General features: G+C 47.8%; 1 protein-coding gene across 1 annotated transcript; it reads left to right on the top strand.

Moving 5' to 3' along the window:
• Positions 1–4,396: 4,396 nt before the first annotated feature.
• NKX6-2 (NK6 homeobox 2) lies at positions 4,397–12,494 on the top strand. The gene is made up of 3 exons (XM_028729858.2): positions 4,397–5,466; positions 6,362–6,534; positions 10,573–12,494. Exons 1-3 carry the CDS (start codon positions 5,034–5,036, stop codon positions 10,852–10,854), a joined length of 888 nt encoding a protein of 295 aa, XP_028585691.2. The 5' UTR covers positions 4,397–5,033; the 3' UTR covers positions 10,855–12,494.
• The last annotated feature ends 388 nt before the right edge of the window (positions 12,495–12,882 follow it).

The raw sequence follows: 12,882 nt of genomic DNA, 5'->3' as shown, positions 1-12,882 counted from the left end.
TTCCCTATGCTAAGCTACTGCCCATATGACTTCTAACTCTCTCTTATTCTAAACCCCTGACTTTTATCTGCAGAGCGAGGGAGGGGCCCATTCAATAGCCTTTTCATGCTTTGTTCTTTGATCCTGTGTGTGGCCTTAATGGCTCATCCGCAGGCCATCGCCTCAAAAGGTGAAGTAGCCTGATTCAATTAGCTTCTAACACATGTTGATTCCAGGGGGTTAAAGAGGTGTCTCATGCACAGCCAAATAATGCACAGGGGTCTTGAGTAGATTCTAACACATGGGAGTCTAACACAGTTTTAGTACACAAGACTTAATGAAATTCCAGCACCTATTGGTCCCAGGAATTTAAGGGATGCCTAGCACCCACAAACTCATGGCAACATTGTAGTGGTTTTGACATTTAAGGAAAACCTGTCGCCTTGTCTCAATATATCCTCCAAAAGGCACCTTCACTGGGATTATGCAATGGCTAATTGTATATAAATGTCATTGATTAATTGGTTAATCTGCTAAAAGATGAACTATTGAAGAGTTTAAACTAGTTGACAGACCTACTAAAACTATGATTGCTGCTGGTTGTTCTTATATTTCTTTTACCTGATGTGACATACAGGGCATTTTTAGCATTAAAAGAAGCACATAAATAGTTAAAAGACACATACAGTTTATCTAAACCCAATCCACCAGCCGAAACTGAAGTCACTGGGATTTAAATGTTATACTAGTTGTGCTGTGTTCACTAGGAATGTTTTTCCTGGCCAGAAGTATTTCCCCCAAGGCAATGCAAGGCCAGCTGGAATCTGGTCCCTTGAATCTCACACTTGGGCGACACTTGGATCCGAGGGATGGGAAATTGTAGGTTTTGTAGGCGTGTCTTGCAGAGCCAGATCCCCCCCCCCCCGCAGCTTCCTACTGGCTGGACAGCGGAGGCTGCGAGGGAGGAGGAGACGCGGGAGGGGAGATACATCTTTTTCCTGTCGTTATCTCTGCCAATCGCTCCATTGAAAATGTGGTAATATTCTCTCTCTCGCCACCACCGTCTCAAGCTCCCGGGACCTCCTCGAAGCAGGCCAGCAGCAAGTGGGGGAATGAGATCACCCCACGCTTTCTATTCTGCGAGAGAAAAGTCCCAGAAAAGTCCCTGGACGGAATTTGATCCCAAAGGGCTAAAGGAGGCGTGGGATCCTTTCACTTCGGCCGGTCCCTCTTAAGGGAAGGGTAAAGCGGATCTCGACAGAGACTCTATTAAAGCCAAGCGTAAGAAACTGTTAGGAACCTCAACCCGTCGAAAACGCACTTTTGAATGAACTTTGAGAAAGGCACATTTCCTTCTCAAGATTTCTCCCAAGCCCTCAATATGTGTTATCATCATCATCATCAACATTTTATTTGTTTGTTTTATTTCGTAAAATAAACCAACAACCCTCAAAGCGGTTTACAGAACGGCAAAACAATAAAATCAATACAAATTTACAGCCGTACTTTAAACCATGCAAACGTCATAGGAATTACGTTTCTTCTTCATCATCAATAATTATAATAAATGTTGTTGTTTAACAACAAATGTCGTTATTTAACAACAGCAACAACAATAAAATGTTGCTGTTATTATTAGTCTGAGAGCTTGGACATTGAACAAAGCAAGCCACCGTGGACAATGCAAAGCTGATCTCCGAAAGGCAAATATTTGGGGCTGCAAATGCCCACATTGGTGAGGTGGGTGGTGGAATGGAAGTTACTCTTCCGAAGCAAATCCCAGTAATGGCTTTTCAGAGTTGGCCTATTCACCTAACCATCTCCGTCTAATTCCCTATTCGATTGATGTGATGGTGTGGAGGAGTCCCCCTGAAATCGATAGGTTTCCAGCTCCCGACCCGAAGTTCCCTTCGGACCTCAGTATAGAAGAGGCCAGGAGCTGCCGTCGAGGACCCTCGACGGAGCTGCGCTTCGACTGGGCAGCGAGCATCCCAGAATACCAGAACCGGGAGAGAAGTCCGAGGAGGCTGGACAAGCAATGCCCTGGGGTTTTTCTGCCCCTCCAGATGTGGTTGTGTTGGGCGAGAGGTGAAGACTAGGAAACGGGCGATCTGGAGAGCAGCAGACTTGAGCAGCAGATCAAAAGGCAACTTTCGCGATCGGATCCGCACAGAAGGCCTGCGTCTCCTTTGATGCTGTTAATTCCCAGCGGGCACACAGACTCTCTTCTATGTCTGAGTGAGGGGAGGTGTACGTGTTTCCTTGCTTTTAGAGACAAAACCCACCCTTTTGGAACTGCAGATGTAACGGTTAATTGCGCTTGGGGAGAATGAGGGTTTTTTGTTTGTCTTTGTTTTAAATCCAAATAAAATATTTTAATTAATGCTTCTGGGGCTACAGTTGTAAGAAAAGGATACTGGGGCAGAATCCGAGATTTGTTTCCAAGTACTGTAAATGATTGTCAGGAGACACCACAATCCTGGATACGCAACTTGGAAGTAAACTCCACTATGGGCATGAGTGCAAATTACATGGCACACACGCCATCGTGCAGCTAAGCCCTTTCCTGTTAAGATACGTGTCTTGCATTTGCTGCGGGGAAAACGTGCAAACACGCATCCGAAGAGCTGCAGTTCACGTAGCATTTTACACAGATTAGTTGCGTGTATAGAATGGAGAACTAGCGTAGTGCCAACAAATCAGGATTTACTTCGTGGTCGTCTGAAAACAGGTTTTGACGCACAATCACACGGGTTCAGCTTTTCCCTTTCTTTCTGAGAAGGATCCTTTCACCATAAGAATCACTCTGGATTCCCCTTAAGAGCCATTTGCCAGGCTTCAAAATAATACGGTACTATTTTGAAAAATAAATACACGAATTTAATAAGCAAGCTTCATCAGAAACATTTCCCAACATTATTATACCACTTCGATTAAAAAGGAAAATTATCACTGAGAAGTAGTAGACAGCATTTTAATCCTGACTAAATTCCCTTTAAATGAGTTGCAACTTATTTATGTCAGACTTAATTTCAGGAATGGATGTTATCATTAAAAAGAAGAAGAAGAAAAGTAGCAATATATATTGGAGCTGAAATTCTGAAAGCCCGGTAGAGCGCGTTTAGAATTGACATATGGAGCCATTTCTTCTTCATTTTAAATAAGAAAAATCCCCATTTAATTTTTTGAAAACTCAACATAAATTTTGTGTCAACCTTGCCAGCGTTTCAGGTACCTCGTAGGATTGGCGGCTGACTACTATCATGTTCGGAAGATTTTCTTGATCTTCGCCTTTCAAATGTTAAAAAATAAGGAATAGCCGAGGAAGGCACGATTCCTAGGCAGGTGCAGAAGGAGGTCATTTATGCCCGTCAAATCAAAGGCTCGGGCGAGCTGAGTGTTGGTCAGGGGCCAGTTTCAAAGCCACCTTGCCAACCTCTCGGTCACCTTAAAAAAGCAACTGTAAAGTCGGAAAGAGAGAAGGGGGAGGTGGGGGGGAAGACAGGTCGGTGACAAGAGTCCCCGATGTGATCAATAAGAACAAAAGGTCTTCTTTTAAAGGCCTTTTGCTAGATAAGATTGATACATATCAGAAGCGAGTTCAGGCAATAAAAGGAGGCGAGAGTCACGCACAGATAATCATCTACGCCGCGGATCTTAATAGAGCTAAAAGACTCGCGGGCCACGCGCCTAAAGAGCCTTCCCTGCGGCTTATTCCACGCTTATTTATTGAGCTCCCGGGTGAGAAAACAGATAGGGAAGACAATTCTTGAGGGATAAGAAAAGATCAGCAAACGGCAAATTCAATCTCTCTTTCTCTCTCCAGCTCCTCTTCCGTTTAGACTCGGTGGGTTTACTGTAAAAAGCCCTGCTGGTTTGTGGTTTTTACGCAATGTTAGACAATCAAGAAATGGCGAGGGATAGTTCCATTGTGAAAGTGACTTTGGCTGGTCGATTAAAAAAAAAAAAGTTCTTGCGGATCTGCACGATTACGAGAACATGAAATATGTACCTTTATATATATAAATATATATATATATATTGCCGATTCCTTATAAAGGAAACGAGGAAGGGGGGGGGGACCCTTAAGCCTAACTAAACTCCCATTCAACGGGATTTATTTAGTCGTCGGAAAGATAAATCAGCGGGCAAATTTACAGCCATTTAAAGTACCTTGACTTTATAATAGAACCTTCATTTAATGTTGCTCTTTTTCTCCCCCGCAATCTTCTGATCTCTCTCCGCCGCGCGCCCTCCTCCCCCCGCCCCGCCCCTTCCAGCACACACTTCCATGACGCGCATGCAAAGCGGGGAGACCGGGATGCCCGTCCATTGGCCAATAGCAGCGGCCTCGGAAGAGAGCGCGACCAATCCGAGAGCTCGGCTGGCAGGTGGCTGCGAGGTTATCAGCGCATCTTGTCCCGACTCCGGGACTCCAAGCGCTCGAGTCCATTTCACCGGGAGGGAAAACTCCTCGCTATGGGAAGAACGAAATAAAAAAGCATTTATTTGATTTTTTTGGAAGGGGGGGAGGGGAGAAGAAAAAAAAGAGGAAAATATAAATATATACATATATATACTCCAGCACCAATTCCCGATCTTCGAGAGGACTTCCAAATTTGGGAGAATTCCCCCCACCCCAAAAAAAGTTATTTCCTAAAATTAAAAGCTTGCAAAGAAGAAAACTGAGCCGCCGAGATTGGCGTTGTCGTGGCTGGTTTTCCCACCGAGGCTTTGCGGCCGACCCGCCTTCCGTCTCCCTCCCCTTCTCGGCCGGAGAACTTCCCGCCGGGAGTTGCTGCGGCTGAAGCCGCCCTCCAGCGAAGGACCCGCGGCCGCCGAGCGCTCCCGCCGGCGCTTAGGAGAACCGGAGCAAAACTTTGCAGCGGCCTTGCGGGCGCATTCCCGCCAAAAACAGGAACGGAGGAGGAGGAGAAGGCGAAGTCTGGTTTCTGTGGCTCCCTGGGAGTCGGCGAGGCGGCGGACTCCTGCCCGGCCCTCGGGGCTGCCTTCCCCGCTCCCGCTCGGCCTCGCCCGCCCCTTGATGCCCGCCAATGTTAGCCGTGGGGCAGATGGAGGCTAACCGCCCGCCGGGCGCCTTCGTGCTGAGCAGCGCCCCGCTGGCGGCGCTGCACAACATGGCCGAGATGAAGACGTCGCTCTTCCCCTACGCCCTGCAGAGCCCGGCCGGCTTCAAGGCGCCCTCGCTGGGCGGACTCAACGCGCAGATCCCGCTGGGGACCCCGCACGGCATCAGCGACATCCTGGGCAGGCCCGTGGCCGCCGCCGCCGCCGCCAGCAGCCTCCTCACGGGCCTGCCTCGCCTCAACGGGCTGGCCGGGGCCGCCGCGGCCGGGATGTACTTCAACCCGGCGGCCGTGTCCCGCTACCCGAAGCCCCTGGCCGAGCTGCCCGGCAGGCCGCCCATCTTCTGGCCCGGAGTCATGCAGGGGGCGCCCTGGAGGGACCCCCGGCTCGCCTGTCCCGGTAAGAAGGCGGGGGAGGGGGCGAGGAGCCGGGTCTGGGAGGGAGGAGGGGAGGAAAAAAAGGAGATTCCTTTTAAACTTCCCCAGTCAAAATTAGAGGTGCCAGTGCCCGTCCCAACAAGCCCTGCGCTCATTAGGAGAGACCGGGTGAAACAGCACTCTGCACATGCTCTGCGGCTCCTCTTTTCTCTCTATCGCTTCGCAAGTTGCACGGCTGGGCTCTGGGTGCAGGCAACAGGTGCCAGGGCGCATTCCCAGGAAACAAGGCGAGCAAACAGATCCAGATGGATTTGTTTGGTGCGCCCTAGGCGGATGGACAGGGCGAGGTGTCCTTCTTTTCTGTCCGAGCGGCGGCTCCAGGGCTCGGGTCCCAGATAAAGAGGCAGCGCATTTTGCTTAGGGAGAGGGGGTGGCCCTTTGAAAGAGAGTGAGCCAGCGCCGTGATCTGCAACCTCAAAAAAGGACGCTTCCAGTTGGCTGCTGTTTTGATGTCTGGAAATGAAAGCGACAAGAATCGGTTTCCTGAAGGCCGGCTGAAACTAGCCAGGTCGCCTTCGGGAAACTGATGGAGCAGCTCGAGGGTCTTGCGCGGCCCCGATCGCGCCTCCACAACGAGCCACTGGTTTTTGTTTTGTTTTAAACTCTCTCTTGACGTTGCATCTCCTGCAGGCTAGCTGGTGGCAAAGTTTTCCTGCTGGGCCCGAGCTCTGCGGCTGCTCTCGGGAAAGGGCGGGTTGGATTTGCGACGGCATTTCAGGTTGCTAGTCCGCGTGAGATCCGCCGAGGAAGTTTCTGCCCGGCGCGCACAAAAGGCTTTGGGGTCCAGGAGTTGTTGTCTTTCCTCGGCGCTTGACGGGGCTCTTTCTCTCTCTCCGCTCCCTCGTCCCTCTCTCCAGCCCAGGCTGGGATGGTTTTGGACAAGGACGGCAAGAAGAAACACTCGCGGCCGACTTTCTCAGGGCAGCAAATCTTCGCTTTGGAGAAAACCTTCGAGCAAACCAAGTACTTGGCAGGACCCGAGAGAGCCCGCCTCGCTTACTCGCTGGGAATGACGGAGAGTCAAGTCAAGGTAAGGAGCCCTCCGTTGCCGGTCTCCTCGACTGTCAGCAGCATCTCGGGCGCCCGAGGCTCCGGTGGCAAAAAATCATATTTGCTGTGCAATGTTAAGCATGTCTGCTCAGAAGTGTGACCCTTTTCCCTTGGCACTTTTACTCCCAGGCAAGCAGGAATACAAACAAACAGTCCTGTACTGTATTCAACTCTTTCCCCTCAGAATAAGTCCCTCAGAACTCAAAGTGGGTAGGCTTACTTCTGAGTAGGTTCTTATAAGGTTGCACTGGGAAGAGTGCTGGCACCGAAGGGGAGCTGGTTTCAGAGGGACTAGCACTCCCAGTCTGCGGCAAGTTTACTTAGAAGTAAATTCCTCCCAGTTCAGTGGGGCTTCACTCCCCAGCAAAGTGGCTGTGCCTCTATGCGCCTTCTCTTGGAGGTAAATAAATGAGTTCAGAATATGTGGGCTTAAGAACTGAAGTGCTAAGAAACAGCCTGTGGCTATTAGCCTTGTCGAGCCCGCTAAAGCTTGTTTCATTTTTTCTAACCGCAAGATGTCACACAGCTTTGCTGTTTCCTGTATCTGCTAGACTTAGTGTTTTCCCTCTACCAAAATAAAAATCTTAATAATTCTAATTATTTTTAAAAGTCATAATTAAGATAAGCCCAGACACTGAATTTAAACCTTGTGGCTCCTCAGCCCTAAGCAGGTTCGCTTACAAATAAACTGGCATCAGCCGATCTGCATCCTCTTTAAGGGATCTTCTGGAGTTACTCCGAAGGTCAGAGAGATGAGAAAGCTGATCCCAAATATGGCAGGAAATGCCACTATTCAATCCGTTTCCTTCCTAGAAAGAATGTATAAGGAAGGTTGCACCGAAAATTAATTTATTAAGGTTGTGGATGGATTATAAAATGTGTTTGCAAGGGATTGGGGGGGTGTTTTCTGCCGTCTTGTTGTTTTCCCCGCCTTTAAAAAGGCAATACGCTTTAAAAGCATAAGTTGTTTTTAATGTAGAGTTGAAACAATATTTGTAGCCAAGGCATTTCTTGCTCTTTAACACATGCACACTGCCACTTTCCTCATCATTAGTTGAAATCTGATTCGATCATAATAGAGTGACTTTTGAATGAGAAACAGTGAACTCAGCCTGGCTTACTTCTGAGTAGACACGTGTAGGACTGCACTGCAAAATTGTTTAACATGGGGTAGATCATTCTTTGGTCAATGGAGGGGGAGGCTTACATACTCATGATCTTATAAGTTTATGGAAAACGTGGGATTTTTTTTAAAAAAAGATTATCAGCAGATAGTTTTCTGATTTCATCACAAGGAATTCTGCATTTGGATTGAGAGGCAATTTCAGTTTTTAAAAGTGCATTGCATTCAGTGGATCTTACTCTGTTAGGATTGCCATCTTAGTTCCCATCATAGCTTTCAATGGGGTCCCAGTGTCTTATTTGAGCGGTTCATTTGTCAGCACTTTATTTCCCGTGAAATAAAATCCTGATGCTGGTTTTCCTACTGTTCTCGAAGGCCAGTAATAAAACCTCAATATAACCAGACAAATGTCTCCTGTCAAGACCCCCAGTACTTTTATGAGGCCTAAAAATTGGCTTTCTATACCATATTTCTGTACAGTTGAAGCTAGAACATGATGCACATTTACTCTTCAGTGGGTTTTGCAGGATTTGATCTACTTTCCCACAAGTAATATTTTCTCTCTTTTTCATGCAAAAGTGGCTAGATTTAAATGCCACTCGGAAATTTCTGGATTCAAGAGATTCAGGAGAGTGTCACACCTTCCTTGTTAAAGCTTGATTTGGCTTACATGAAAGTAAGCCTTTTGGGTGTTTGGTGTCATTTACATCCCAGTATGTACGAAGGGAATGAAATCAGCTGCCCTAACAGCACAATCCTCTGTACTAAGCAATAAGTCCCATTGAGTTCAGTGGGGTTTGCTTCTAGATAAGCAGGGAGGAGGCAGCCATTAAAGGACATTGAGCATTAACTTAGCTCAGAGCATGACTTAAAGAGAACCTGCTTGAAAGCCACCTGCCGCTGAAGTTGAGGTCTGGGCTGAGAAATCCAGGGGTGTGAATTAGGACGGGGGATGCTTTGGGGGCAGGGATCCAATAGGAAGCAAAGTGATGGGGTAGCATAAGATGTAGATGAGGGCAGGATTCCGGAGATCTGTGTCTTTGGGATGGTTAGCTACCAAGGTGGTGTGTGTGCCCTGGTTTGCAGATGTGGATTGTGAGCTTGGTGCGGGGTGTGGAGCTGCATGCAGATAAAAGAATATAGGATGGGTATAGATGCCTGCGTGTGCCTTCCTTTGGCCAAGCCAGAACAGAGTCTAACGAAATTGCCTACATTCAGCCAATATTTATTTACAGGATTTTATGCCCTCTATTCCACCAAAAAAGCAAACAAACCCCCAACCCAAATCAGTACTAAGTGGATTGCAACCCTTAGGCTATCGAAAAGGCCATGATGGAAAAGGAAAATAAGACTGAGTGGGAGTAGGGGAAAAGCAAGCTTCAGCACTAGTTCCGAGTTCCAAAGTTTGTACAGTTCTTTCTGGCAGGGAGAAAGGAAACCCCGCTCCCTGCAGCTGCTCCTCTTCTGGCCGACAGATGGGGCCACCATGCTCTTCCCTTCCCCAGTGTAAGTGGGTTGGGATTCTAAGATTTTAGGAGTGAATGGGACATCTGGGTGGTCAAGGAATTGCCCTCCAGGTTTCCTGGAAGTAGGCACATCCCTGTGAAAAGTCATCTGGGAGTGACGGGGTTTACTTCCAAGTAGACGTGGTTTGGCTTCCTAAGCAAGTACTTCGTTAGTAATTCTTCCCTGTTCCAATGTGTTTACTCTCACAACATGTTTGGTTCATTTTGTTCAGGAAGCCCAGAGTACATTCTAAATAAGAAGGTGATGAGATGGTAGGATAAGGGCTTTGCAGAATTTCATCCCAAGCACATGAAGGTGGGAAGAAGCTCCATTTCAATGAAAATATATTGTGTACACTCACATTACTTTGACAAGTAGTTTACATGAAACTTTAGGGCTTCCTTTTGTAAAGTTCTGCTGATGAGCAACTGATTTATAGCCAAGGAGTGACTTCCCCAGTAACCCTTCCTGCTTTGCCCAACCATGATTATTTAGAAGTCTCACTTACTTCAAAGGTTATTATTAGTATTATTATTACATTTATATCTCACTTTTCCTCCCAACAAGCCCGAGGTGGCCTATATGCTCCCCCTATTTTATCCTCAAGATAATTTTGTGGTGTAGATTAGGATGGTCAAGTAGGGGATCTGAATCTTGGGTTTCCCAGATTCCATAGGATTGAAGCCTTAATTATGTTTCTCTTCCCCCCTCCCTCCCCGAAATCGCAATTCTTTTCTGCCACCCACAGAACTCCCAGCCAAGGTTTCAGGTTAAAGTGGGGTTTGCAATTCGAGTTAAGTGACTATATAAACACAAAGGATTCACCCTGTTTTGTATAAGTCAAGGGCAATTACTCTTTGAGCATCAGCATGGCCCAAGTGGGGACCAGGACCTGTGCATTCTGAAGATTTATTTGATGGCGTTTATATTCCACCTTTTTCTCTAAGGAGTCCCAAGCCCCTGCCCTTATGCTCATAGCTGTCAACGTTTCCCTTTTTTAAAGAGAAATTCCCTTATTCCGAATAGGATTCCTCACAAGAAAAGGGAAAAGTTGACAGCTATGCCTATGCTTCTCCCCCTCTTCATTCAATCCCCACAACAATCCTGCGAGGCAGTGACTGGCCCAAGCTCGCCCAGTGAATTTAATGTCTGGTGAGGATTTTGAACCCTGGTCTCTCAGGTCCTAGTCCGATACTCTAACCCCTGCGCCGCGCTGCAGGGTACCAGCGCGTGGTAGTCACCCCGATTGTTTCTCTTGCGGATCGGGGTTGGGTTGTTGTTGTTTTAAACCTTTGTGCCTTGCGCCCTGGAGAGACGCGTGACCAAAGATGTGCGTGTGTTTTTGTCTTCCCCTCTTTCTGTCTCTTTCTCTCCGGCTCCGCGTGGCAGGTGTGGTTCCAGAACCGGAGGACGAAGTGGCGGAAGCGGCATGCGGCCGAGATGGCGTCGGCCAAGAAGAAGCACGACTCGGAGACGGAGAAGCTGAAGGAGAGCTCGGAGAACGAGGACGACGACGAGTACAACAAGCCTCTCGACCCCAACTCGGACGACGAGAAGATCACGCGGCTCCTCAAGAAGCACAAGGCGGCCGCTGCAGCCGCCGCCGCCGCGGTGTCGTCGGGCCCGCTGGCCCTGCTCAGCCCCTGCAGCAACGCCTCGGAGCCGTCGTGACTGCGGCCGTGCCTTGCCTCGCCCTCGCCCGCCCCGCCGCCCCCTCTCGCCTGCCCGACCCTCCCGTCCTCTCCGGCCAAGCAGGGTAGCCGCCGACGCCGCCAGCCCCAGCCAGCCTCGGGACTGGCCGCCGCGACGTCTTGTACAGCCCGCCACGTATGGGGGGGAATAGCGTGTGTGTATATATATTTCGGACAGAATTAAGTTATGGGAACCATGGAGCAAGCGCCCCTTTGCTCTCCGACGGGGCGCACTCGCCAAACGCACAGCCGCGTCGCTCGCACAGGAAGGAAGGAAACCAAACACACACACACAAAAACCGCAAGAAAAGCTTTCCAACTTTTATGGGTAACTCGACCCTGGTTTATTTTCCATTTCCGACCCAGCCAGTCCCCCCACCCCCCTCTTTTACCCCCATTCAACATTTGGAAACAAAACAGCCGCCATGATGCCCAACCGACCCCTATTCCGATTAGCGTAAAAATGGAAACTGCTGAGAGCAAATGGACTTTGGGGAAGGGGCAGCCAAATCATCTGACCTTAAAAGCAGGCGCCCCTGGAAAATGTAGCTCCATCCAAATAGAAAAAGACTTTGCTGCTCAGTTCAGCTGCGATCCTCAGCCTGCTTACTAGGAGGTAAGTCCCATTGAACTCAGTAGGGCTTACTTTTGAGTAAACGTTATGCGGAGCGAGTCTCTTCAACGGCAAGCCTAAGCGCACACATACGAGGGAGGAAGCCCCATTGAACTCAATAGGACTTTACTCCTCAGGATCGTGCTGTAAAGGTAGCATGCAATTTTATGCAAACTGACTCTGGAGTAAGGGCCCCTGAATAGGAGCTAGTCCTGAGCAACTTGTATGGGATTGCACTGTTATTTTGGAGTTAATGTGTTTAGGATTGTGCTGCTAAAGTGCTTAGGATTGGGTTATCTCCTGATGCAGCTTTCTTACTTGACAGTCATCCCCCCGGGGGCTTACTTCTGAGTAAAAATGGCTAAGATTGGGTGGAGCTGTGCATGAAGAACAGGCATATTTCCTTTAAAGTAGGTTCCATTGAGTTCAGTGGGATTCATTCTGTAGTAACCATGCTTAGGGTGGCAGCCTTAGTTTTCAATGGAGCTTAGTTCCCAGTCACATCCCTATCCTACGCACACTTGGAAATACAGTTTCATTTTAAATCAGAGGAACTGACTGGGAAATAAATGAGCTTCTGATGGGGTGGAATTATTTGTACTCAGGACGGCTGCCTTTTTGTTGTTGTTAATACTTGCCACCCACAGCAACCCCCTTCTCCCCCTTCTGTGGTAGCTCTCCTGCTCCTAACAATCAAGATTTTGTTACTGTTTTGTATATGGGTCCCCGATTCCAACTCAGCCGCTTTGTATATAGGAAATTGCAGATTTTTTTGTGATGTATATTTCTAGTGTAAAAAAAAAAAAGCGGTTTTCTCGCCTCTTTTGTTTTGGGGTTTGGATGCTTTCGTTTATCTTCCCTTTCCTTTGAATTTCTTTTTTTCTTTTCTAAAGAGAATAAGGGAGAAAGAACTGCATTACTTGATTTTCGGTTGGCTCCAAACTCTTACAGTTGGAAAGACTTTGTATAAATCAATAAATTATTTAACAAGCTTCTCCTCTGGACAATTTCAGCCTTTGGGTGTGGTGGTATAACAACTTCCTTGGAGTTTTGTCTCTCTCTCTGTGCTCTTGTTTGGAACCAGTATATTCTTGACTTATTATTTTCTTAAGGGTTTTTTTAAAAAATCTGGTCAGTTTCTATGTATGTATTCTACACAAGCAGAACCATACTTGACTTAGTAAAGGGCACTACCCCATAACAGAAGTCAGTTACAAAAACTAGAATACTATTTCCACTCCTGGACTGGTTTGAATAGGCAACAAGGATCTTCAATTCAGAAGCAACTCCCACTTATTTTCAGTGGCACGTATTTCCAAGTCAGGCTGAGATACTGATTTATTTATCATTTAGGGGAGTTTCACGATTGACTTCAGTGGGAAGTGGATTGCATCC

The sequence above is a fragment of the Podarcis muralis genome, chromosome 6, assembly GCF_964188315.1.
Source record: "Podarcis muralis chromosome 6, rPodMur119.hap1.1, whole genome shotgun sequence".
NCBI lineage: Eukaryota > Metazoa > Chordata > Lepidosauria > Squamata > Lacertidae > Podarcis > Podarcis muralis.
Note: the sequence above shows the minus strand (reverse complement) of the source record. Positions and strands in the feature narration are given on the sequence as shown.

Bases quoted from the DNA above. Each gene is read 5' to 3' on its own strand.
- NKX6-2 (XM_028729858.2), top strand. From the start codon at position 5,034: ATGTTAGCCGTGGGGCAGATGGAGGCTAACCGCCCGCCGGGCGCCTTC. The intron at 5,467-6,361 runs GTAAGAAGGCGG...CCCTCTCTCCAG, and splicing joins CCCCCGGCTCGCCTGTCCCG to CCCAGGCTGGGATGGTTTTG. The intron at 6,535-10,572 runs GTAAGGAGCCCT...TCCGCGTGGCAG, and splicing joins TGACGGAGAGTCAAGTCAAG to GTGTGGTTCCAGAACCGGAG.